Genomic DNA, 24081 nt, shown 5'->3' with positions numbered 1-24081 from the left:
GTGGTTAAGTACTCCCTGTTGAGTAAGATATAGCGAGGCAATTATTCTGTAATTATGGAGCCAAAAGACGAGAAATGGAGTCAAGAGTTACTGGGCTCATGCAAATCACTGTTAGAGACTGAAAAAAACAGGCCAGACATACAAGGGTATGTTTCAGCCCCTCATTTTCTGTTTGTGATACAAAACAAAACAGAGCCAATGGTCGCTGAACCAAATAAATAAATTTCATCAATCAACTATTCAGCAAAAATGACAAATGACTAAATGTAATGATTCTTAGCTTTTTGTTTTAAATCTTTAGGTTTTAGACTATTGGTATCCTCAGCTCCTGATTTTAATTGACATCCTGACCGGCCACCACCACCTTCACATTTTTGGTTTGAGTGAAATGTTGCAACAACTATTGGATGAATTGCCATAAAATATTCAGCGCACATATTGTAATGACTTTATCTCCTGTCTTTTCCTCCAGTGCCATCATCTAATTCTGTCAAACACTTTGTGTTTACAACCAAACACCTGCAAAACTAATCTCATCCCATCAGCTCTAGCTACACTTTGAGTTTTGTCCTAATTAGCGAAGGTTAGGATGCTAACGTGCCATGTTTTTTTGTTAACATATTTAATATTATATCTGCTAAACACTAGCATGTTAGTGACTGGAACATGTTTGCATGCTGACTTTAGCAGTTACCTCAAAGCTTTGCTTCAGTGCAAACTTGGAGCTGCTAGTGTAGCATCAATTATTCAGTATAACAATTACGATTAAACCAGCAATTATCTATTAGCAATTACCAGCCTACTTTACATACATGGTCAGTTTCAAAGAATTTTTGTAAGTGTGCTATTCCTCAGAAGTATTGAAAAAGGAGCATAGGATGATATATTTAATGTCAATGTCAAATTCTTGTCAGAATTGTCAGTTTAAAACGATTTTGTCTACTATGCAACAACAATCTGTGGAGTTTCAGCCTTAACTTCATGATGTTCAACATGTCAATCAAACATGTCATCATCCAAGCAATCTAACAAACAATGCCATTAATATATGCAGGTATTTTGGACCTTGGGACAAGGTCAGGTGGGACAATGCTGCTACAATTTCAGCAAGTTTGTGTCTTAGTGAACATGTAAACAAGCGTATTTTTTGTACACCCCCAACTTCAAAGAAGTACAAGAGCAAATAGAAAATTATTTTAAAAAAAGATGCTTGTTCAAGACTGAGTAGTGCCATTAAGAGTGCAGTGATAACTAAAGCATCCTTCTGCTCATCAGTGCCAACTTGAATCGCATGACACAAACACACACATTAGACTCAATCGAAAGCAAAAATAGAAAGACCAGAGATATGAAAGTTTTGTATTTAAGCTGTTAATGTGGTAAGTGCAAAACAGAGCAAAAACAGGAAATTAACTGAAGAATTAAGTAAATACACAAAATAAGAGGAAACATGATTGTGAGATCACTGGAAAATGAAAAACAATAAAAGTGTCTTATACATTGCATTAAAGGCACTATCGCTTCCACCTCTCCCCTTGTTGCACACTGCAGGAAATAACCCTGTGAGCAAGACAAATATCCATTTAACCCTGTACAAACAATCTTTTCACTGTTGATTAGGAACTTCCTCCAGCTCAATGTGCTCTTTCCACAGGTTAAAAAACAGCAGCAATCAGTTATATCAAAGATGCACGTCGTCATATCTGTGACAAAATACTGACACAATGTGTAAAACGTCTAAATCTTGAGAACATCTCAGTGGGATAAAAAAAGTACTATTCACGCACCAAAGGATGCAATGGTTCAATCTATGTTCTGTTGCTATCATTTGGTCCAAAAGCATAACACTGTGTTAATGCAGTGTGTATGACCGCAGCTTGTTTTCTATGTTGTGTTTTGTAACAGTTACATCTTCTGTCATTTGTAAACCGGTGCAACTAAGCTGTAGCGTGCAAAAAAACGTACTAAAACAAATGATTGTTTGTTTCAATTTGCAGTGGAAAAAAACAACACATTTAAATGTAATTTTAAACTTGTTGAACTAGTTGAGGTTTGAGTTGTTTTAATCGCAATGATCCAACCAAGAAACCAAAACACATGACTTAACAATCCTCCTTGTGTTTGGCTCTCGAGATGCAGCACATTCAGCCTGCTACGAGCAGTGATTCTGTCTCACAGCTCAGACTGACACTTTATCCATGTGAGGTTTCCTCAACAGCTGCACAGCAATAAAAGAAACTCAACACATTCCTCATAGAAATTCCACACTACAGTACCTTTCTGTACTTTAACAGGGTCCAAATAAAAAAAAACGGAAATAACTGAAGTACAGGAACAATAATTCCAGCATTCATGTGTCCCTTTGTGCCCCAGTGTATACGACTTGTAATAGTGTTTTTGTCCTCACAGCCCTTGTCACTATATTCTGGCTCCATGTTCAGTTCACTTTGGGGTAGATCTTTTCATAGAAGAAGCTCTGGCCCAGGACATTAAGTTCTCCATCCTTCTCCCTGACAGCGTGTGCACGCACAAACTGAAACTGCTCGAGTGCAAACTCGTAAAACTCATTTTCGATTTTCCAGATGTTGGACTGCTGCAGCTTGGCTTTTGTCTCTCTGGTGGGAGGCTTCTTCTCGGTAGTCTTTCGCAGGTGGGACTTCTTCCCTGGGGTAATGTAAGACAGCTTAATGAGTCTGCCGGTCAGGGCAACACAGGGTTAATACTGACTGGGAATGTGAGGTGGGACAATGTGCAGGGTGTTTGGTACCTGTCCTGTAGAGCTCTGTGGCGCCCTTGAAGAAGCGTGGCAGTGCTACTTCCAGGATCATGATGAAGTCCTCCAGGTCCTCAGTTACTCCAACCAGCAGGTACTCATTCACCAGGTTGTATTTGGCCTGTTCCAGGGCCCATCTACTGCCTGCATTCCTGCACACAACATGTTGGACATAAATCACTGCAAGTAGACCCGAGATCAATCCAGTTGGTGTTTCCACTGTGTTTGCCCTGATGTAAGTGCAGATCAAATTCAGTGATTGGCTCTGTTTGCCACATGTCTCTCATTAGTTTTGCTATGTACTGTAGAGCTGTCATATGCATGATAATAATGCCAAAGTGCTGGTAACTGAAATCGCACAATGTTGTTGTGGTCAGTGTTGTGCAACTTCAGTTCACATGAATAGTTGAACTAAGTTCAGTCCCAATAATTAACAAGTTCACGCTCATACATTCAATTGTTTTAACCTCTTGAAAGCCACCGTGTCACTGGTGGACATTACAGACACAGATAAGGTAACATATGCAAAAATATGTTTTGTCTAAATGGACATAATATGCCTCATTATAACACAAATTGTACATGTCCACAAAGCCGGTATCGACAAACATGCTACTTGATGCTAACAATACAAGCTCAGACACCACAGATTCCAAAGAGCAACGAACAAGAGCAAAAAGGTCACATCAAAGAGCAACATAAATAAGTTACGTCTTACCTCTGATGTTTTGTCAGATTATTTTGTTTCAATTCATAACTCTGATAAAGCCTCTAATCCAATGTCATAGCGCCACCTATTGTTCTTCTTCTTCCCTCGGTTTACTGGCGGTCCCGATTAAAACCTCTCTAACTTAGCTCTGCTTCACTTTATTAGAATAAAATGAGGCACAGATAGCATTCAGATGTTGTGCTATAGAGGTTTTGGGTCAAATGATTTCCCACGGGTTGCTCACTCTTTGTGATTGGTCAAAATTAAATCATTAATTTTACTGTACTGTAAAACAAGAGTGTCGCTCCCGAGTGAGTAAACAACACTTACATTGTGCTCTAAGAATACAGTTTCTACTATGTATTGTTTTCTAGTTACTGTGTTCACAGAAAATGTGAACATGTTTGCTTACAAGGTTAAAGGGATAGTTCACTCATTATCTACTCATCACTATGCCGATGGAGGGGTGGGTGGAGTGTTTGAGTCCACAAAACCCTTTAGGAGTCTCAGAGGTCAACGGTGTTGCAGCCAAATCCATTACGTCTGGAGAAGAGGTCGCGATTGACTTCAATTGTATTAGATTTGGCTGCAACACTGTTTACCCCTGAAACTCCAAAAGTGTTTTGTGAACACTTTACCCACCCCCTCCATCGACATAGTGGTGAGTAGATAATGAGTGAATTCTCATTTTTGGGAGAACTGTCCCTTTAAGGCCTTGTAACAATTTCTGGTGCAGAAAAATCTTATCAGAGCATCTCTCCATACCAAGCTTCTGAGCCGTGGGTCTGAAGTTTATTAAGTTATTATTTTTGGCTAAGGAGGTAGGGAGGGTCGTCCACTAACCAGTGGGTTGGTGGTTCGATCCCTGGCTTCTCCATACTGGCTGAAGTCCTTGGGAAAGATACTGAACCCCCAAACTGACGGATGTGCCAGCAGTGTCTGAGTGACGCATGCGGCACAAAGATGCACTGTATACATGTGTGTGAATGTGTGAATAGTAAAACTGTACTGAAGCACTTTGAGTGTAATGTATATTAACTGTAAGTGTGTTGTGCTTGTGATGAGGAGAGTGCCGCCCACTCACCAACACTCTGAATGGTGGCCACAGAAGAAGGGGATCTGGAGCCAGAGCTTCTCAGGAGCACAGTCAGACCCCCCTGATGACACACACTCATCAAATGTCTATAAGACAAACACATAAACACGAGGGCTCATAAATGAATGTGCAGACAAACTAGAATTACCGCACTGCAGTTGTATGCCTCTGCCAACCAGTGCAGCTCCTGTGTATATATTTCTAAATGCTTTTGTACCAGATTCATATTAATGTCACTGTAACCTTTACCTTTGACAATTGAAACTGAATCACTTTATCTTTGATTCCAAATGACAACTGATCAAAAGTGGAAGAAATTCCCTCAAGCAATCTTAAGATGTTACATTTAAGAGGCCAGAAACATGTTTTTTGAAGCCGCCATGGCCTTGACCTTTGACACTGAAATCTAATCAAGTTATCAGTGTGTCCAAGTAAATTGTGTCAGATGTAATAAAATTCTCTATGGTCAGTCCTAATATGTCACATTCACAGTAACATGAGGCCACTGTGAACTTGATCTTTGACCTCCAGGCACAAAATCAAATCAGTTCATATTTGAGCCCAAATGAAAGTTTATACGAAATTTTATAACATTCGCTTCAGCTGATCTTAAGATATCATGTTCAAGAAAAACATACACATACTTTGTGACCTCGACCTTTAACCACCAAAATCTAATCAGTTCCTCCTTTAGTCCAAGGGAGTATTTGTACCAAATTTAAGGAAATTCCCTCAAGGCATTCTTGAGATATCGCGTTCACGGGAATGGGACGAACGGACGGACGGGCAGATGGACAACCCGAAAACATAATGCCTCCGGCCACTGGCTGTCACAGGCGCGGAGGCATATTAAAAAGGCCTGAGGCGGCCGTCAGACAAAAAAATCACTCAGTAAGAACTGTAAATAAAAACCTTTTTGTCTCCTTGTTTTCTTCGTCGAAGGCCAGGTCTGTAGTCATCTCCAAATCGCAGGAAGTAGTAATAGGACACCAGGCGCTCGATAGGGTCTCGCACCACGTTTATGTACAGCGGCTTCCGCCTCACGCCATATCTACACGAAAAGACAAGGGTTGACAAATTGAGAGACCAAAATACGCATGACCCAGGCGGCCGTCGCATTTCTACACCAAGTTTACAGTTTATTCCACTTGAGAATCAGCGTCTCCATCAGTGAAAGAGTGTCAGCATCAGTGAGGACCGAGACAGCGACTTAACAGGATCCCTCTCACTGAAAAACACTTAGACCATTAGGGTAATTACCTGTGATGACTAAGTGATAGTGTTGGAGGAGATAAGCACAACAATGTGATTAATCAACGCTAAAGCGCACGTTGAGCAGTCAATACATGACCTCCCTTTATCTGCTCTGCTAACTGTTTGTAACTAATGTGGAAATGAACGGTATTACAGGAAATGAAGGGCCTTACTTTGAGAAGTCCAGATAAGCTACATGGCCGTGGAAGAAGCCCGGGTTCATCTCTCTCCACGAGGTGACATTCCTGACAAAGCGCACCTGTAACCAAAGATAACGGAAACGTTTAATGGAGAGGAGGGGAAACTGCAGGAGAAAGGAAAAAGGCCACAACAAAATACAGGGATACAAGATCAAGTGGCTGATTTGGTTGAAGATGGACCTTTTTTTAAAAAATGCTTTTAAGTCTTTGTTCTTATTTTCAAGAAAGTTAAAAGGCTGAGGTCAGGTTTGTGGACAGAGAGTTTTGAGAGAGTCTATTGCATTTAAATCAAATTGGTTTAAGAAAACCTTGCTGCAGCAGATGATCTCATAAGTTCATCAGATGACTGAGTGGCTCGCAGACTTCCTTTGACAATATTAAAGGTGAAGGAAGTTAATGAAGTTAGAAAAGCTTCAACTAAAAAAAATCGAATTAAAATTGTGAATGCTAAGTCTGTTACATTCACATATGCACATGATATAAGAGTACGACGAATAATGATCAGTGGCAAAATCCACTGATTAGCCGTTTTCAGAATTAGAGAATTGGGTCCTGACCTTCTCCGGAGTTTGCCTCTCACACATGAACAGCGCAGCAGGAGATTCTCTGCTAAGACGTCACTGCAGCACAAATCTCTGGGCTGCTCAGGTGTGTGTGTGTGTGTGTGTGTGTGTGTGTGTGTGTGTGTGTGGGGGTTGCAGTAGGCAGAGACAGGACGGTTTGTATTATTTCTGCTGCAGAGATCTTGTGTTCTTTCAACCCAGACGTGTTATCACCAAACCTTCTCAACATCTTTGTCAGTGTCTGCTATTGTATGGCTCCACTTTTTTATGCAGTGAGTGATATTTTGGGGTTCTCTCCCATTTTAGCGTTGCGTGTTAGAAACGCCTGGCTTGTGGTGAATCCAGCGGAGGATCTCCTGCTGTGTTCTTATATTGGCTCCTCCAGACTTTCTGCAGACGTTTGCCTCCACACATGCAGCCCCTCCGTAGAAAGTCTAAAGGATCTCTAGAGTTCATTACATGTCTGAGAGTAGCTGTATTTACTTTCTTATTCTGCAATATCAATTAGTTTTAACATGAGTAAGGCTCAGAATGATTAACCATCTTGGTTCATATACACAGTTGTGTTGAAAAGTCTGATGGAGGGCCCAAGGTGTCAGACTTTGAAAAGCCCTTAATAACAGCAAAAACAGGCTGCACCATACAGGCTGTTAGTTAATATAATAACATACAGTGGCTTCACAAAGTATTCAGACCCCTTCACTTTGACTACACTTCTTTTAGTTTGCAAATCTATCAAACCTGAAAAATAGAAAAAAAAAAGAAAGCTCTCATTTACAAAAGTCGAAGTAGGAAAAGCCTCTTTGCTCAATATTGTGTTCAGGTGCATCCTCTTTGCTTTAAAGAGTCCATCTGTGTACAATTTGAATTGCCTAGATATGGTTAGAAAATACACACCTGTTTATATTAAGTCCCAGAGACAAAAACTAAGCTTTGAAGTTCCAAGAACTCTCTGTGGAGGTATTTGAATCAATTATGTGTCAAAGATCAGGATAAGATTAAAACAGGTTTGGAAACACCAGGCCTCTTCGTAGAGACAAACTGAGCCTCTGGGTAAGAAGTCTCAGCGGAGACATGGAGACTGGTTCGACTTGAGAGAAGAATGAAAGCAGCTAAAACAGAGTTTCTTTAATAAAACCAGCTCCACTGCTCACAAGACCTGGCGGAGACCTTGGTGACAGTTCTCCTCTTCAGTTCAACAGAGAACTGAAGCACCCAGACAAGACAACACTGTGTGCGACTTCAGGACAAGTCTCTGACTGTCCCTCCTAAGTGGTCCAGTCAAAGCCTGGACTTAAACCCCAAATGTCATCTGTGGAGTGACCTGAGGATAACAGTTTACAGATGCTTCCCATCAAATGTGACAGAGCCTGAAAGGATCAGCCAGGGAGGATAAACTGCCTAAATCCAGGTGTGCACAGACTTAGCCAAGAACCCTGAAAGCTGGAGCTGGAGCTGCCAAAAGGCCTCTACAAAGAAACTGGTCCAATGTTTTGGAAATGAGAGACTTCAGTTTTTGAGTTTTCATACATTTCTAAAATGTTACTCTTCATTGATAAGTGTGGATTGATGGATTCTCCTTTTTAATAAAACAATTAATTAAACTCTCCTAAATGTAGTAGTTTTCTCTTCCATTGTATACAAATGATGCAGAGGACTCACTTCCACTTACTGCAACAGTTTTTTAAACCCTGAAACACATAAACGAGGGAAAAATTAATGTACTTTAAATCTGACTAATTCCCGACATGCTCTCAGACTACATGTGGCTCCAACAGGTGCCCATAGGTGGACTGTATGAAGCCTGACAGTCAAATCCTAGGGCTAGAGGGACACACACCCCTTGCTGCTGCTGCTGCTGCTAGTGGTAAATGATTGAAGGCAACTCAAACGGGTGAGTCAACACATCTCTTATCTGGATTATCGTAGCAGAACAGTTCAAGCAAACCTTTAGAAAGTAAATCAAACTGAAACTATCTCGGGTTTTGAAAAGGGAGGAAGCCCCAACAGAAATGTCACCTTGTGTCAATAGTATAAAACCTTTCCCACAATAACTCATTCTACAATATGGTTTTACTGTGTGCATGTTTTTGACAGCAGTTTATATCTCATATAAAGCTATTTTCGGACATGAGTTCACTTTGCCTTTCTCATATGAAGAACACAGCAGGAGTTTGTCCAGGTCAGAGGTCAGACGTGTTCACAACAACAGAAATCACGTGTTCTGGGTACAGCGTCAGCTCTCAAATCTCAGTGTCTTTCCAAGTTGACATCTTCATCTGCATCTACTATGTATATACTTTTTCATCCTGAGATATTTGTACCTTCCAGTTTGGCGTGTGAATATATTCCTGCTGCATTCACACACAGACTCACTTGGACATTTGCAGTCATTTTGTAAGGGGTTTGGCAGGAAAAGCTCTGGAAAACGTCTGGAGCAACTGACTCAGGCATTTACGTCCACACATAACCTCTTGAAAATTTCAGGGAAATGTCCAGACTTCAGTGCATGTCTGAAAGCAGCTTAAGATAACCAAGTCAGGTAAAATCTAAGAGATGCCCTTTTAACTGTGAATAGCAGCAAACCACCTCCATTCTTTACAGTTATCTTTAACACCAACTCTGTGGTCTGGGAGAGAAGAAACTATGACGAAGTAAAACAGACTCCCCAGTGTTGGCCAAGCTAAATGCTATTCCTGGAAACAAGCGTGAATGTTCCTGCAGTGAAATGAGCTGCACTGTGATGTAGCAGCCGACTGATTTTCTCCCCTCGTCTCTGAAGAAGTACTGTTTGTGAGATGGCAGACAGGATATTACCTTGGCACTCGCAGCCAAAAATAACATGAGTATAACTTCAGGGCATTTCCACTCTGTGTCCTAAGCTGCACTGACAGCAGTAGAAACGCAGCCGGTGTAACAGGCAGTAATGTGTGCTGATGCTTCTCTGGAGCTTTGAAAAACATACACAGAGTCTGTATATTTGCCCCAAGAATAACACCATTTTATTTCTAACCAAAACATCAATGTTTCAAGAATTCAAGAACTTTGTTGTCATTGTGCAAGCGCAAAAGAATTACGAAAGTTATTCTCAACTCAAATTGTGCCTGTTATAAACAATAACAAAGTAAATATTCAAATATGTCTAAAAATAAGCAACTTTATTAAAACTGTTGCTCGATGTTGTGAACTGTGGAGACAAAGGTGCTCAGAAGACATGGAAACATACTAAGAGACACACGACAGATCACTAACTTGAGAGAAACGTGGTGAATATCTGGTCGTGACTCCAAAACAGGGGTCCTACGTCACACTGTGAGGGGGATTCAAAGATGGCCGACAGAAATTTAAAAAGACCATCTCACAATACTGATACGACCAATGTATCTATAAGCGACCGTTTCTCAAGGCACGACGAGCTTTACATTCTCCTTCTGATGTTCGGGTGTTTTATGTATGAATACACAAACCATTACAAGGGGGGGGCATTGTTGCCTGGCTTCAATGTTCATAGCGACACCGTTTTATTCTGTGTATTACCTTGTCTTGTAGCCTATGATTCAGGAGTTCTTATCATTGTACCCTCTTCACACATCAAACCTGCTGTCACAACCTGTTAGATCCACGTGACACAGTGTGGCTTGTCAGAATTTTGAAAGATTCCTGAAATATCACAGTCGGCAGACGCCTTACCACACAACTGATTAACTTGTTTTAAGAACTACAATTTTGTCTTTCTCTCTGAACAGTGAAACGAAGAGACTTTTAGAGCGGCTTTAAGGAAGACTGAGGCTGTGCGTTTCAACAAAGAGACCAAGATGCTGTGAACAACCCTGTGAAACAAGGGATTAATGGTTTGTGAGACAAATGTGCCACAATTCTCTCCTGTAACAGCTGCTCTAATATTCTTCACTGACATTAAGAGTTAAAGCAGCAGATTAATGGTCAAGCTGATCTATGGAATCAAGCCTGAGTCTGGCAGTTAGTTTGCAATAATGATGGTTTTATCATTAACAGTCTGTAAAGATCCTGCTGAGGACAGAAGGTAGAAAATCGTTTTGATAACAAAAGGTTCAAACATTATGAAAGTGGTCTCCTTTCATAACTGGTTTGAGATTAAATATCTATTTATTTACGTCTCTTGAGAAACATCATCTCTTTCACAGGAGAGACCTGACCAAAATGATGATGTAAAAGAAGTCTCACGTAGTTGATCTACTGAGCTGTGGGGTTTTTTTGTAACACAAATGAAAACATGATTCAAATGTGTTGTGCACTGACTTTTCATGTTTTGTATGGGATCCTCACGTCTCTATTGGCTTGTTCTACTTTGCACCACTGCTTGTAAATGCAGCAGTGGCCCGTGTTCTTACCTGGTCTTGTAAAGACATCACAGGGTTGTTTTTGGTCGTGTTGATGTGCAGGACGTGGAAGTGATTTTTCCCACACAGGTCGTAGGCGATGTTAGTGAAGGATGTGCTCGCAGTCTTGGGCACTCGGTTGTAGATGACGACCGTGTCATCATTTTCTGACAGTGGCGAGATTTCCCGCCCGGCACTTTCGCTGTGACGCTGCTGCACTTCCGCTAACTCATGTCTGGCAATGGCAAGTTCTGAGGAGGCACACATGATTGCATTTACCATTAATGATCAGACACATATATACCTTTGAAAAGTCATTTGAATATAGCAAAATCTGATTTCTTGGTTGTCAGTTGCCAGTATTTCTAAATTAAATCAAGATAATCTTCAATTTATATGATTATGAACTGGCTGCTTTTATCTGCTTTCTGGCTTTTAATGAGCGAATAAAATGAAGCCTATTGTTATTCTCATTCAGCGGCGCACACAGCAGGTGTGAGACCAAAGACAAAGGTACATCCTTTGTACAAATGAACAAGTGGTTTTAAAATTAGGGCCAGCGAGGAGTGTTTGCACTCCTTAATTAAGGAAATCAACATAGTCCTTCAAAAGACAATAACATCAAAACATGTAATTAAGCTTTTGACGATAGTGTTGACAGGAGACATAATTAAAATATCAAAGTGTTTTCTCTCACTTCTCTTCTCCACAGAAGTGTTAATTAAAGCTAATTACAGCAACGGTCTTATGAGTGTCTCTTAGGCCAATGTAACGCAGATCGATATGCCTCATTCCACTCAACGGTCCGCTTTAATGGACTGCAGCATGGAAAATGTCGCAATACATATAAACATGGAGACATTTTTTAACGTCTTTGTTTCTTCCAACAAATACTACTGTACTGTGAACCAAAATAAGACGATTAAAACCCAGGTCGACTATGTTGCTGCTGATGTCTGCAATGATCGATTGACATTTGAATGTTAGTTGATGAAGGGGTCAGTTCCAATGCTCTCATTCCTAGAATAGACAGGTTTTTATCAGCTTTCTTGGTTCACTCTATTAAATCTGCTCATATGAGAGACTATGAGTGGATTGGCTGTCTCTTAGGCGAGACACCCCAGCCAGCAGTCTACCCATGAGATGAATTTGAAGACAAGGGCCGAACGTACCACTCATAAATTTGTCGGAAAGTAAATTAAATATATTTCCCTCCTAGCCCACCGTGAAGTATTAACAGGCGACAGTATTTAATTAATATCACGGGTCTGATTTACAGTAGATGTTACTTCAAGGATTCTAAAAGAAGAATAGCTACAGATTGAGTTTCCACAGTTTCAAGACATTTATTTGGTTTGAAATCATAATGCGCTCACTGCAATAATACAGTGGGGATGAGGATCCTGTTTGGACTGACAGCATATTTATGGGATGCATATAATGCCATATTCTGAAATTGAAAAAAAGGCATTGAAACGTTGAACTCAGTGTTTGAAAGCTTGAAATCTAACAATATTTTATTATTTTTATTTTTGCATGATTGAATCTAAGTTTTGAAGCTTTGTATAATGTTTAAAATCGCAGAATTTTTTTTCTCCCACTGGTTGGAAACCTTGTAAACAGTGATCTGAAAACTGGTGCACTTACGATGGAAAAAAGTTCTGAAACATTGAAACTTGAGCTTTGAAATAGCAAATCTTTATTTGAAAACTTTGCTGACGTACACCTGCAAGTCTGTTATATCAGAGTGGAGTTTAAATTACCCACTTTTCAGAGATGAGCCCACACATTTGCAAACTTGGGAATCACTTGAGTTTAGGCAGCTCTGTCCCACAACTCTGGTCTGAAACTCCAAAACTGATGGTCGGAAAAAAAGTTGGGATCCTGATGCACTGGGAGAGCAGTGAGAAGTTTGAATGTCTGAACAGGTCTTGGGAGAAACACTAAAAAGGAGCCCTGCAGTTTTGAAGAGAACTTAAATAAAATGCAACATCTTTTTATTAGACTTCAAGCCTTTAAACACAGAGTTTCAACATTGGTGAATGCAAACGGCTTCAGCATTAAAAAAACAAACCCTTGTTAAGCTACATTGATTATATATACACTGGTCCCATTCAGGATATAGTGACAACTGAGATTGAGGATGAGGATGCATTAGGAGGACAACCGGAGTTACTCAAACTCGGAATAGAAAGTGCTTTTTTAATCTCCATAAATCAGAGTCTGCTGATTTCTTGTGATGCAGTCATTTGCGTCCATTTGAACAATCCATATGTCTCCATAGTAAGTGACTGTTGTTTAATCAAACCTGAGTACGTGTGTTAAACGTCCTGGCCCCTCTCTGATGATCTGTGTTAAAACTGGGCTTCGAACCCAGACACTGACTTCACGCCAACAAATTTAAAGTCTCACACTTTGATTGAGCACAACCACACAAAAGCAACAAGCTGATGTTTACAAAGTCAACCAGCTTTGTTTGGCTCTTACCGAGTTTGGCTCGTGACTCCTCCAGACTCTGGATCTGGTTCTCGATGAAGAGCATCGCCACTCCAAACGCCAAAACAGCCAGCAGCTGGATCTTAGACGGCATCATGGTCCTCAGACACCCCATCGGTCAGTCCGCCAGGTGAATCATCAGGGACACAGACAGTGGGAGGTCCAGTGCTAAAGACTAACGCAACAGCTACTCGAGTATACGAGTGACCGAGTTGAGTCACTTTAAACCAAACCTGAATGACGTTAGCTATTTAGCGCCATCAGATGTTGCAGGGATCAACAGCCTGTGGGATTAACTTGCCTTTAGCCAAACAAACTACTAGCAGCTAGCTTCTCCGCTGGCATCATAAAGCCGCGTAAAGCGCACAGGAGCGTCTTCTAAGGATGGACACCGCGGTCAGTGCGTGTGTTTAATCCCCGCAGACAGCTCACAGACTCCATGAAGCTCCGTCCACGTGAACACGGCTTGAAAGTGAAGTAGAATCATCTCTGACAGCGGCTTCAGACTGCAGCCGAGCTCCGCAGCGGCTCGTTAGCTGCTAGCATCACTGACACGTCGCTTCTTCGGGTTTACCGGAGCGTCAGCAGACAGTGTTACAGATGCAAGGCGCCATCTGCTGGACTGGAGGGTGTGACACACACACACACACACACACACACACACACACACACACACACACACACACACACACACACACACACACACACACACACACACACACACACACACACACACACACACACACAGGACAACAAATGCATAAAAAAGACAAGATGTTAAACATGAGTTTTACTTCTATGGTCTTCATCTGTGATTAAAGTATGACTTTGAAGTTGATCAAAGGAATCCTCCTTTGATAGGAATCCTTTGATCAACTTCAAAGTCATACTAGTGTTGTAGAATGAAACAGATCATAGCAAATTAGCTCACCTATTTAAGAGAAACATTTGTCAGTGGAACCAGACACGACGACCGTGAGCCAACGTCAGACACACGAGAAACTTCTCTCCAGTGACTTTCGACCATCACAAGACAAGAGAATACTCTACAAAAACCTTTGTACACAGCTACAGAAGAAAGTACTCTACAGAAACCTTCTTGCTACACTGCAGCACCTGTTAATCGACATGGAGAGGATCAAAAGCTCAGGAGATGAGCAACACAAGTGCAGCATGAAGAAAAGGCTCCGCCGAGCCCTCCAGGACTCGCAGAGGGAGAACCAGGAGCTGGCGGCTGAAAACGCCCGTCTGAAGAAGCTGGAGGCTGAAAGCGCCCGTCTGGAGGAGCTAGAGGCTGAAAACGCCTGGCTGAAGGAGCTGGAGGTGCTAAACGGCCGACTGGAGGCTGAAAATGCCATGCTGAAGGCTGAAAATGCCCGGGTGCAAGACCTGGAGGCTGAAAACCAACGGCTGGAGAAGCTGAGGGCTGAAAACGCTGCTCTCAAAAAGCAGATCACCATGAAAAATATTTCCTGGGGAGAAGAGAGGAAGAAGATGGTCGAGAAGTTGGAGTCTTCTGCCTCACTTCTGTTGAAGTACAAAAACGACCTGACCAGCTTGATTCAGCTCGTGGAGTCTGAAAAACCCAAAAAGAAGGAGCTGGAGAAGGAGCTCAGAAACATGAACATGAGCTTTAAAGTAAAAGAGGAAGAGGTCGTCTCCCTCTTTAAAGTAAAAGAGGAAGAGGTCGTCTCCCTGAATGCAGACCTGAAGCTCCAGCAGGACAAGCTGCAGCACTACATCCTCAAAAGTGAGGGCAGGTCCGAGGAAATAGAGGAGCTGCAAAAAAAAATGAGAGACTTAGATGAAAGGAGGTCCACCGAGCACGAGGAGTCCCTAGAAAAGGAAATCAAGCTGGAGGACGCCATAAAACTCCTGATCCAGCAGAACATTGTGCTTCAGGTACGTTACACCAACTCATTCTGATTGAATAATATTGGATTGTTGATTTGTTTCCGATTCAGACTTTGAAAAAGAAAAGAGTGAAACTTATGTTGTCTCTGTGTTTTCAGGAACAGGTCTTGAAGACCGACAGCTACAAGGAGAGGGTCAAGAAGGAGAAAGAGGAGAAGAAAGAAAGGAAGAAGAGCGAGAAGGAGGAGAAGATGGAGAAGAAAGAAAGGAAGAAGGAGGAGAAGATGAAAAAGAAAGAAAGGAAGAAGAGAGAGAAGGAGGAGAATGAGGGGACGACGAGGAGGAGGTTCCCCTGTTTTCTCTTCAACTTCAAACCCTCCTAATCTCCTCTCCCATCCTTTCTCTCCCTCTGCCCTGTCAATCATCCCCTCATCCCAGCTCCCCCCACTACCTTACACCTTAACCCCCTACCCTCCTTACCCTCTTCCCTCCCCTCCCCTCCTCACCCTCCATCTACCTGTATGTGTTAGAAAATAAAAAAGAACAATCTATCAATAACAGTGACCTTTCCTCTGTCTAGTGATTCCAGAAAGCTCTGTCAGTATGTGACTTGTATATCTCAAGAACTGTTCTTCTTATCAGCTACACACACGTTTATTCAAAGGCCGATTGAAGAGCAGTTTTTGTGACTGTTGTGATTTATTTTTAATAAACTTTGAATAAACAGACAACCAGCGCTGTGGCTGATGTTTTGGTCCACAATCAAAATGATGAAAACCAAACATTTATATGTAAAAAAAACTAAATATCTATTTATATTTTATTCCTTTGTATTTTAGCTGGAAAACACACATTCTCCGCAGCACTATCCTTTTATTAGATTTAATTATATTATTTTGAAAGACACTGACAGACTATGTATCTACTTAACTAAGGTATGTTTACTTAGTTTTTCTGCTTATTATTCTGCATCAAAACATACAGAGGCTGTACATCACGTAATAACTCCGCTGCAGAGATCACATGGTTTTGTTGACACCCCATCGACACCGGTGTCGGCTATCCTCACAACAAACTCTCTTTACGTCTTCATCCAAGGGGCAACATCCCGGGCTGAGCGATGAGGCCAATACGGAAGTGCAAAAAGCTGCAGTTCACTGGGTGGCCACTTGAGGCTGGCTCCAAGAAGGAGTCAATTCCCATTGACTCCCATGTTAAAAAGCCCGACTTTAGAGCAGAATTAAACCTGTTTACAGCCTGGTTCAAAAAACGGTTTTAGTCTCAATCACTAAGTTCTTCCTTCATGACAACTGTGAGGGGGGTGAATTTTTTTCTAACTCACTCGTTTAAATTATATAGAGGTTTGATATTATGAATAATTATCATTTGATGGACAGGTGACGTCACCGTTAGCTCGCGACTCCAGCTCCTAGCCTGTTGCCTGCTCGGCTTCACCTGAGCTAACAGGCTAACCCCCGTCACCGAACACAACCTGAGTCTGTGGAGAGGTTTTCACTCACATATCGGATGAATAATACGGTTTGATGTTCGGCTTGTTCTCCTGACGTCTGCGCTCCCAAGTGTGGAGACTGTAATCCGTGGCATACAATACACTGTACTTAAACTTGTTCTCATACCTAACCTTTATATATATTACAGTATACCCTTAGCTTTATTCAACATCACACATACATGAATGCACTGTGCTCATAAAAAACTGTGACCTATGCCTTAGAAAGAACTCAAGCAGCTGCCCCAGGTTCTGAAGGGCAGATAGGAAAGGCGTTGTCTTGTCTGGAAAATGCGCATGCTTACGCACACAGAACATACAGCCGATAAAGCAGGAAAACAATGTTCCTCACTCCAATGAACAAAAATACCGTATCTGCAAAACTACTGAAGACTCACAAAGTCAAGGCTTGTTTGTAAAACACAAAACCAAACACTGTCCGAATGTGAAGATTTGCCCAGCAAACTGTCAAAGGAGGGGCGAAACCGGGAGCGGCTCCTCACTATTCGCGGATTCCAGTGCCAAGAGGCTGGGACCACGCCTGCGCACCAGCAAGGGAGAGCCAGGTCTAAACCACGGTGACTCCCCCTCGTTATTGACCAATGAAGTTCTACCTACTATTACAAGTATTGCACCCGCCGTCCATTCGGCGCGACTCTTGACTACCCCGTGCTACTGATTTGGCCGAGGCTGTGCATTGAGTGCCCATAGCTATGCTGTACCTTTTCATTGCTTCTAAATAAATACTTGTTGAACCAAACCGAGACCGGCTCTTCTCATATCTCGGGACAAAAGAACACGACATACACTACCGTTCAAAAGTTTGGGGTCACCCAGACAATTTCGTGTTTTCCATGAAAGCTCACACTTTTATTTATCAAATGAGTTGCAAAATGAATAGAAAATATAGTCAAGACATTGACAAGGTTAGAAATAATGATTTTTATTTGAAATATTAATTTTGTTCTTCAAACTTTGCTTTCGTCAAAGAATGCTCCATTTGCAGCAATTACAGCATTGCAGACCTTTGGCATTCTAGCTGTTAATTTGTTGAGGTAATCTGTAGAAATTTCACCCCACGCTTCCTGAACACCCCTCCCACAAGTTGGATTGGCTTGATGGGCACTTCTTGCGTACCATACGGTCAAGCTGCTCCCACAACAGCTCAATGGGGTTGAGATCTGGTGACTGCGCTGGCCACTCCATTACAGACAGCATACCAGCTGCCTGCTTCTTCCCTAAATAGTTCTTGCATAATTTGGAGGTGTGCTTTGGGTCATTGTCCTGTTGTAGGAGGAAATTGTCTCCAATAAAGCGCTGTCCACAGGGTATGGCATGGCGTTGCAAAATGGAGTGATATCCTTCCTTATTTAAAATCCCTTTTACCTTGTACAAATCTCCCACTTTACCAGCACCAAAGCAGCCCCAGACCATCACATTACCTCCACCATGCTTGACAGATGGCGTCAGGCACTCTTCCAGCATCTTTTCAGCTGTTCTGCGTCTCACAAATGTTCTTCTGTGTGATCCAAACACCTCAAACTTTGATTCGTCTGTCCATAACACTTTTTCCAATCTTCCTCTGTCCAATGTCTGTGTTCTTTTGCCCATATCAATCTTTTCTTTTTATTGGCCAGTCTCAGATATGTCTTTTTCTTTGCCACTCTGCCTAGAAGGCCAGCATCCCGGAGTCGCCTCTTCACTCTGAAGACGTTGACACTGGCGTTTGTGGGTACCATTTAAAGAAGCTGCCAGTTGAGGACCTGTGAGGCGTCTATTTCTCAAACTAGAGACTCTAATATACTTGTCTTCTTGCTGAGTTGTGCACCGGGCCTCCCACTTCTCTTTCTACTCTGGTTAGAGCCCGTTTGTGCTGTCTCTCTGAAGGGAGTAGTACACACCGTTGTAGGAAATTTTCAGTTTCTTCTTGCAATTTCGCATGGAATAGCCTTCATTTCTAAGAACAAGAATAGACTGCGAGTTTCACATGAAAGTTCTCAAGGGTTTTCTGGCCATTTTGTTATTATTTATTCCAATAATCTTCTAAGGCGATTAGCAAACACAATGTACCATTAGAACACTGGAGTGATAGTTGCTGGAAATGGGCCTCTATACACCTATGTAGATATTTCATTAAAAACCAGACGTTTCCACCTAGAATAGTCATTTACCACATTAACAATGTATAGAGTGTATTTCTGATTAATTTAATGTTATCTTCATTGAAAAAAACAGTGCTTTTCTTTGAAAAATAAAGAAATTTCTAAGTGACCCCAAACTTTTGAACGGTAGTGTAAGTAAAGTATAGTATGTTATTTATGTGTTAGTAGTGATGAGCAGGTATCGGTGTCTCTGTACCTGGCTTGTTAGTTTAGCTCCGCTAGCCTGCAGGCAAGATACCAGCAGTAATGGAGATGCTAACGGGACCGTACGGGAGTTCATGAACCGACATGAACCGGTCCACACAGCAGAGAGAAGCGTTATGAATCTTTTAAAATGAGACAGGCGACTGTGTGTGTTTGGAGAATAAGCTCCACCACGTAAGATATCTAATGTTATGTAAAGTTGTTTCACTCGCCAACCCATTTGACTTGACTACGTTACACAGATTATTATTCTGCAGAAACAGATTTACTGTGATCAACTGAAACGTGAGTATTTAAAGTCACATCTGCATTTTAAGAGCAGCTGTTTAAAGTAGCATTACGTCTCCTAAAGCTCTTTATTCAGAGTATTGGTGTTGATGTGTTGTAACGTGTTAGTGAAAACTAAACTTGTCGGCTACATTCAGTTTTTACATCGTTAATCCTAGGCAGACTTTTAGAGAAACATTTAGAGAAATTCTAAATATAAATGGGAAACTTGTACTGTCATGGATTAGGCTATTTATACTTTAGTTACAACAGTGACTGTTTCACTGTATTTAGACAAACAAGTATATTTAATAATTTATCATTTTCCTCAAAAAACTTGAATCGAAGAAATAAGTACAGGCAATATGTTTTTACATTTGATTGTTGTCTATAACATTTTAGAATTTATTTGTGCTTGAATAAACAACAGTCTCATCAAAGTACACCTCGTTGGTCACTGGAAAACGTAGTATTCTCAAATTGGCCTCTCAGATTGTGAGATACCTAGTTTGTCTGCCATTGTTTTGCATTGGCCTGTGCCCGTCACGTGACTAGATCCGCCAGACATCTTGTATTTCAGATAAATGTCATTTTATAATATAGTTTGGGCATTAAAATACATTCTGACACCATTTCTAGCGAGAAATATGCTCTTTGCTTCCACAATCTTCAGCCAGTTCATCTGATCTATATTTTATTAGTTATCAGAATATTTTCAGATCTCCCAGAAAAATCGTAGTAATGTCACGTTTATCGTTGCTATGGTGGTTGCTGTGAGCTGCCATGCCGTAAACCGTCGTGCGTTTGAATCATCGTCCGTTCGTCGTTCAGTGAGCGTGAGCGTTATTCACGTTATTGATATTAATATTTGATGATAGATTACCTCTAATTAAGGATCTAAGAAGTCCCCTACATTCATACCGAGGCGGGCCAGTGCGATGCGTGAGCGGACCTGTCGTGTGACTGTCGAAATAAGTTTTTAACTTTCCGGTCCGTTAACACAAAGCTCGTCATAAACATGGAGCGCTTGGAAGACGACGATGTTATAATCCTTCTGTCAGGTAAGTAGTTTATTTTGTTTTGTTTTTAAATATTGTCGATCTGGGTTTACAGTCCGAGTGCTGACACAGCGAATGTGGAGTCTGTCGATACAGACAATGGATGCTATTCATTTGCTAATATTCTATTGTTTGTACTCAGGCTACGGCCCATTGTAGCCTGTGTTACCTGGGATGGAATACATGGTTGGTGAGACCAGTTCCAGACGCTAGCTCATCATTGAGGGACGCTACAATATAAATATAAACATAAACAGATAATGTAATGGTATAGGAAACTAACAGAAACCACGAATCAGCCATAAATAGTTCTACATGATACAGTGTAGGGTGCAGGTGAAGGCCCATTGTGGGCCTTCACTATACAGTCATTCTAAGTTTTGAGAGCTTCCTATTTTTGGAGTGTGATAGTTTGATTTCGCTTTCAAATTAAGGGGTTTATGATTTGAACTTTGATTTATGAATGCTTTAGATTAACAAGGGATGTATTTGTCTACCATTACTCACAATATCAGATCAATTTGGTTTAATTTATAGTATGCAATATGACAATAATGTTTTCAAACAAGATGTTCGGCTTGCATACATTTTAAGTAACAATTGGTATGTTCTGTTTTTAATCAGGAGGATCCAAGTGAAGCTACAGGAGTTTCAGCAACGTCAAAACTGGGACCGAACAGTTTGTTTTTGAGAGGAACAGGAAGGGCAGCCTCCCAAAGAGGAGACCTGGAGAGAAACAGAAGCGGGTTTAAGCCACTGCCACCATCCACATACATCGAGGAAGATGAGGAGAGAAATTCTCCTACCATTAAGGGTACTTTAGTTACATACCACAAACACCATTTTATATAATATACTAAATATAATTTTTATTAAATCCCAAAGTACGCTGGGTGAAATATAAGTTAATATCACACTGAAGAATACCTCCGTGACTAACGTTGATGTTACTGGTTTAGTACATCAAATTATTTTCCTTGCTTCCTAGAATGGTTGATTTTGACCAAGCATGCTTCCTGCTGTGATTGTTCAACTGGAAAACAACTTTTCCACAGGAAGGCAAAAATTTGATTGGAAGGAATCTAAATGTTTTTGGGAAAAATGTATGCAGTAATGTCATTTAAGATTGCTTGTGATTGAAATAATTGCTTTGTCTTGAATTTCAGGATACACTCAAAGACTTTTCAGTGGACATTGCTGATCTAGTTGAAAGTGGTACTGGCCAGCAACAGTCAATTTTAAAACCTTGTATGCAGTGGATTGTTCACTAAATATGAGGATCTCAAGATTGCGCTCTGGGAATGTCGCAAGCTTTGTTAGCATGCCTGAACATCGCACAAAAGTTTAGGTCGGTGGTATAAAATGGAACTAATTACACTGCTTGCAATATGTTTCCATATATTTACTATAATATAGTGTTGGATTTTTGTCTTTTCTAGCAGATTAAGATATGTGGGATACCATGCAGAATGCATTACTGGAATAGACCTATGCAAATTTGAAGTTGAGAGGCTGTCTCAGGTGCAGCATTCAGTGCCCTGCGTACACCCTCCATGTTGGCTTTTGCAGTGGATGGATCCGTAAACTATACGGCTTTAGAGCCAACCAGGTAAAATTTAGAGTGCCATAAACAGTACATTTGTAAATATGTATATATTTTATTTTGAGACTGATTGATTTTTGTTGTTCTGGCAAGGATTCTGAGTGTCTTCCTTGGTTGACTACATCATGAGACGACAAAACACGTAAAGTTATATTACATTGTCCCTTATTTTACAACGTTTTCTGTACCCTACCAATTTTATTTATGAATAATGATGTTTGGAAGTAGAAAACAAAACCCACCACTCTGAATTTATCCTTTCCTACGCACCTGTCGCCTGTCTCACGAAATAGATGTGCAAGATTTCCTTTATGTATAATGATGACCCATCAAACATCATGTTGCAATATTTACACTTTTAATTTATACTGTTTATTTCTGTCTACATGTGTGAATTTGCCTTCATTAGTTTTAGAAAGGCGATGTTGTATCGGTCAGTGGGCAGCAGCACGAGACTCACTAGTCTGTAAGTAGACGAAGGCGTTGAGGTTGCTGTCGGCCATTGTTTTGTAAGGACTGAATATGTTCCGTGCAGAAATATTGCACTTCCCTTATATCTACAAAACTGCTTGCTCACAGACTGCAGTTTTGTTTGCCGATGTGGTGTGCAAATACTAGCCGTATCTGCAGGTTGTGCAGCATTAACATTTGTAACTCTGATTTTGTTTGACAGACTGTGCAGGACCTGAGAACATCACCCTCTACAGAAGACACAGTCAGTAATGGGTGTCAGATGTTCAGCAGTGGACGACAGGTACTGTGGAAAAAATGTATGTCATTGTTGCACAATGTCCTTTGACTCTGTTTACACAAGGTCTACACAAAAGGTTTGATTGTAAACTGATATTGGCACTAATTCATTTATTCTCCTTTCACAGGACCAACAATCAAATGACTTGCAACGCCATTGGGACTCTATTTGAGCATTAAGAGCAAAGATTTCAGCTGTATCGTCAGGCTGGTGAGACAACAAGATGCCAACTTTAATGCCAATTTCTTTGTGTAACATACTGTGACAAAATGTATTGATTACTATTTGTAGATTGTAAAATAGCTAACCCATTTATAAAAAAACAAAACTAAATTACCGTTGTAGACTCGCAACCAGTGCAGTTTCTGTGTACAATCTCTACATACTTTTCTCATATAAATGTCCTGTAACCCGACAACTGAAACCGTAGATGAGGTCATTGTGGCCTTGACCTTTGACTTTAAGGCAAATAGTCAGATGGACAACCGAAACATACAGTTATGCCTCCGGCAACTGGCATGCAGAGGCATTAAAATGTTAGTGTTTGGTTTCACATTCTAGATGGCAATAAGCAGAGACATCAACTCAGAAAGATTTCTGTGAAAAAGTATGTGTGTATATATACATACACACAAAACTATTAAAACGTTTGTTTTATCATATATTCTCAGGCAGTACGAGGCATTTCGGAGACGGACATGAGGTCTACTCTCGTGCTCAAGATTGCACAAGTTCAAGCTCAGCAGGCTGCAGTGGGTCACATATTCTGGAGCAACAATGTCTTGATGACTCCTCTCAAAACATGGAGATTCTTGCTGCTCAGAACTGCAGTGCTGTGATTAGGTAAATGTGAATACTCTGTTGCTGCACTGCTACTGTTGCTCTCCTGGCAGCCTTAGGAAGGCCTTAGCTTTGTGTTGGGTAGCTGTTAGCTTTAGCATAGCAATCATCAGAGGAACCATCTTCAGAATTTAACACTATGGTTTGTTTGTGTCCTTCAGTTCTTCTCAGTGGCTGTACCACTGTGCTCAGCTCCACCTCCCCCGCAGCCTCCGCTCTGATGCTAACCTCCTGTCTCCATCACCAAGCAGCAAACCTGGAGTGACAGAACCTTCTCCATAGCTGCCCTCCTCTGAAACCCCCTCCCAAACACTATTTTGTATTTTTGCATGAAATTGTTGATCATATCATTTCCAGCAACTGCCTTAATGTAATTTTCATAA

The 24081-nt window shown here is 41.1% G+C and overlaps 1 protein-coding gene across 1 annotated transcript; it reads right to left on the bottom strand.

The window, feature by feature from the left end:
- Window positions 1–1345: 1345 nt before the first annotated feature.
- hs2st1b (heparan sulfate 2-O-sulfotransferase 1b) lies at window positions 1346–14019 on the bottom strand. The gene is made up of 7 exons (XM_035176966.2): window positions 13441–14019; window positions 10966–11204; window positions 6006–6091; window positions 5491–5629; window positions 4567–4664; window positions 2768–2925; window positions 1346–2664 (listed from the first exon to the last, which is right to left on the bottom strand). The coding sequence occupies exons 1-7, from the start codon at window positions 13562–13564 to the stop codon at window positions 2438–2440; spliced, it is 1071 nt and encodes a 356-aa protein (XP_035032857.2). The 5' UTR covers window positions 13565–14019; the 3' UTR covers window positions 1346–2437.
- Window positions 14020–24081: the final 10062 nt, after the last annotated feature.

Source organism: Hippoglossus stenolepis, chromosome 14 (assembly GCF_022539355.2).
Source record: "Hippoglossus stenolepis isolate QCI-W04-F060 chromosome 14, HSTE1.2, whole genome shotgun sequence".
NCBI lineage: Eukaryota > Metazoa > Chordata > Actinopteri > Pleuronectiformes > Pleuronectidae > Hippoglossus > Hippoglossus stenolepis.
Note: the sequence above shows the minus strand (reverse complement) of the source record. Positions and strands in the feature narration are given on the sequence as shown.

Excerpts from the sequence above, each read along its gene's own strand:
- hs2st1b (XM_035176966.2), bottom strand. The coding sequence starts at position 13,564 with ATGGGGTGTCTGAGGACCATGATGCCGTCTAAGATCCAGCTGCTGGCT. Across the intron at positions 6,092-10,965 it reads TGATGTCTTTACAAGACCAG|GTGCGCTTTGTCAGGAATGT; the intron begins GTAAGAACACGG and ends CTTTGGTTACAG. Across the intron at positions 2,665-2,767 it reads CACAGAGCTCTACAGGACAG|GGAAGAAGTCCCACCTGCGA; the intron begins GTACCAAACACC and ends ACATTACCCCAG.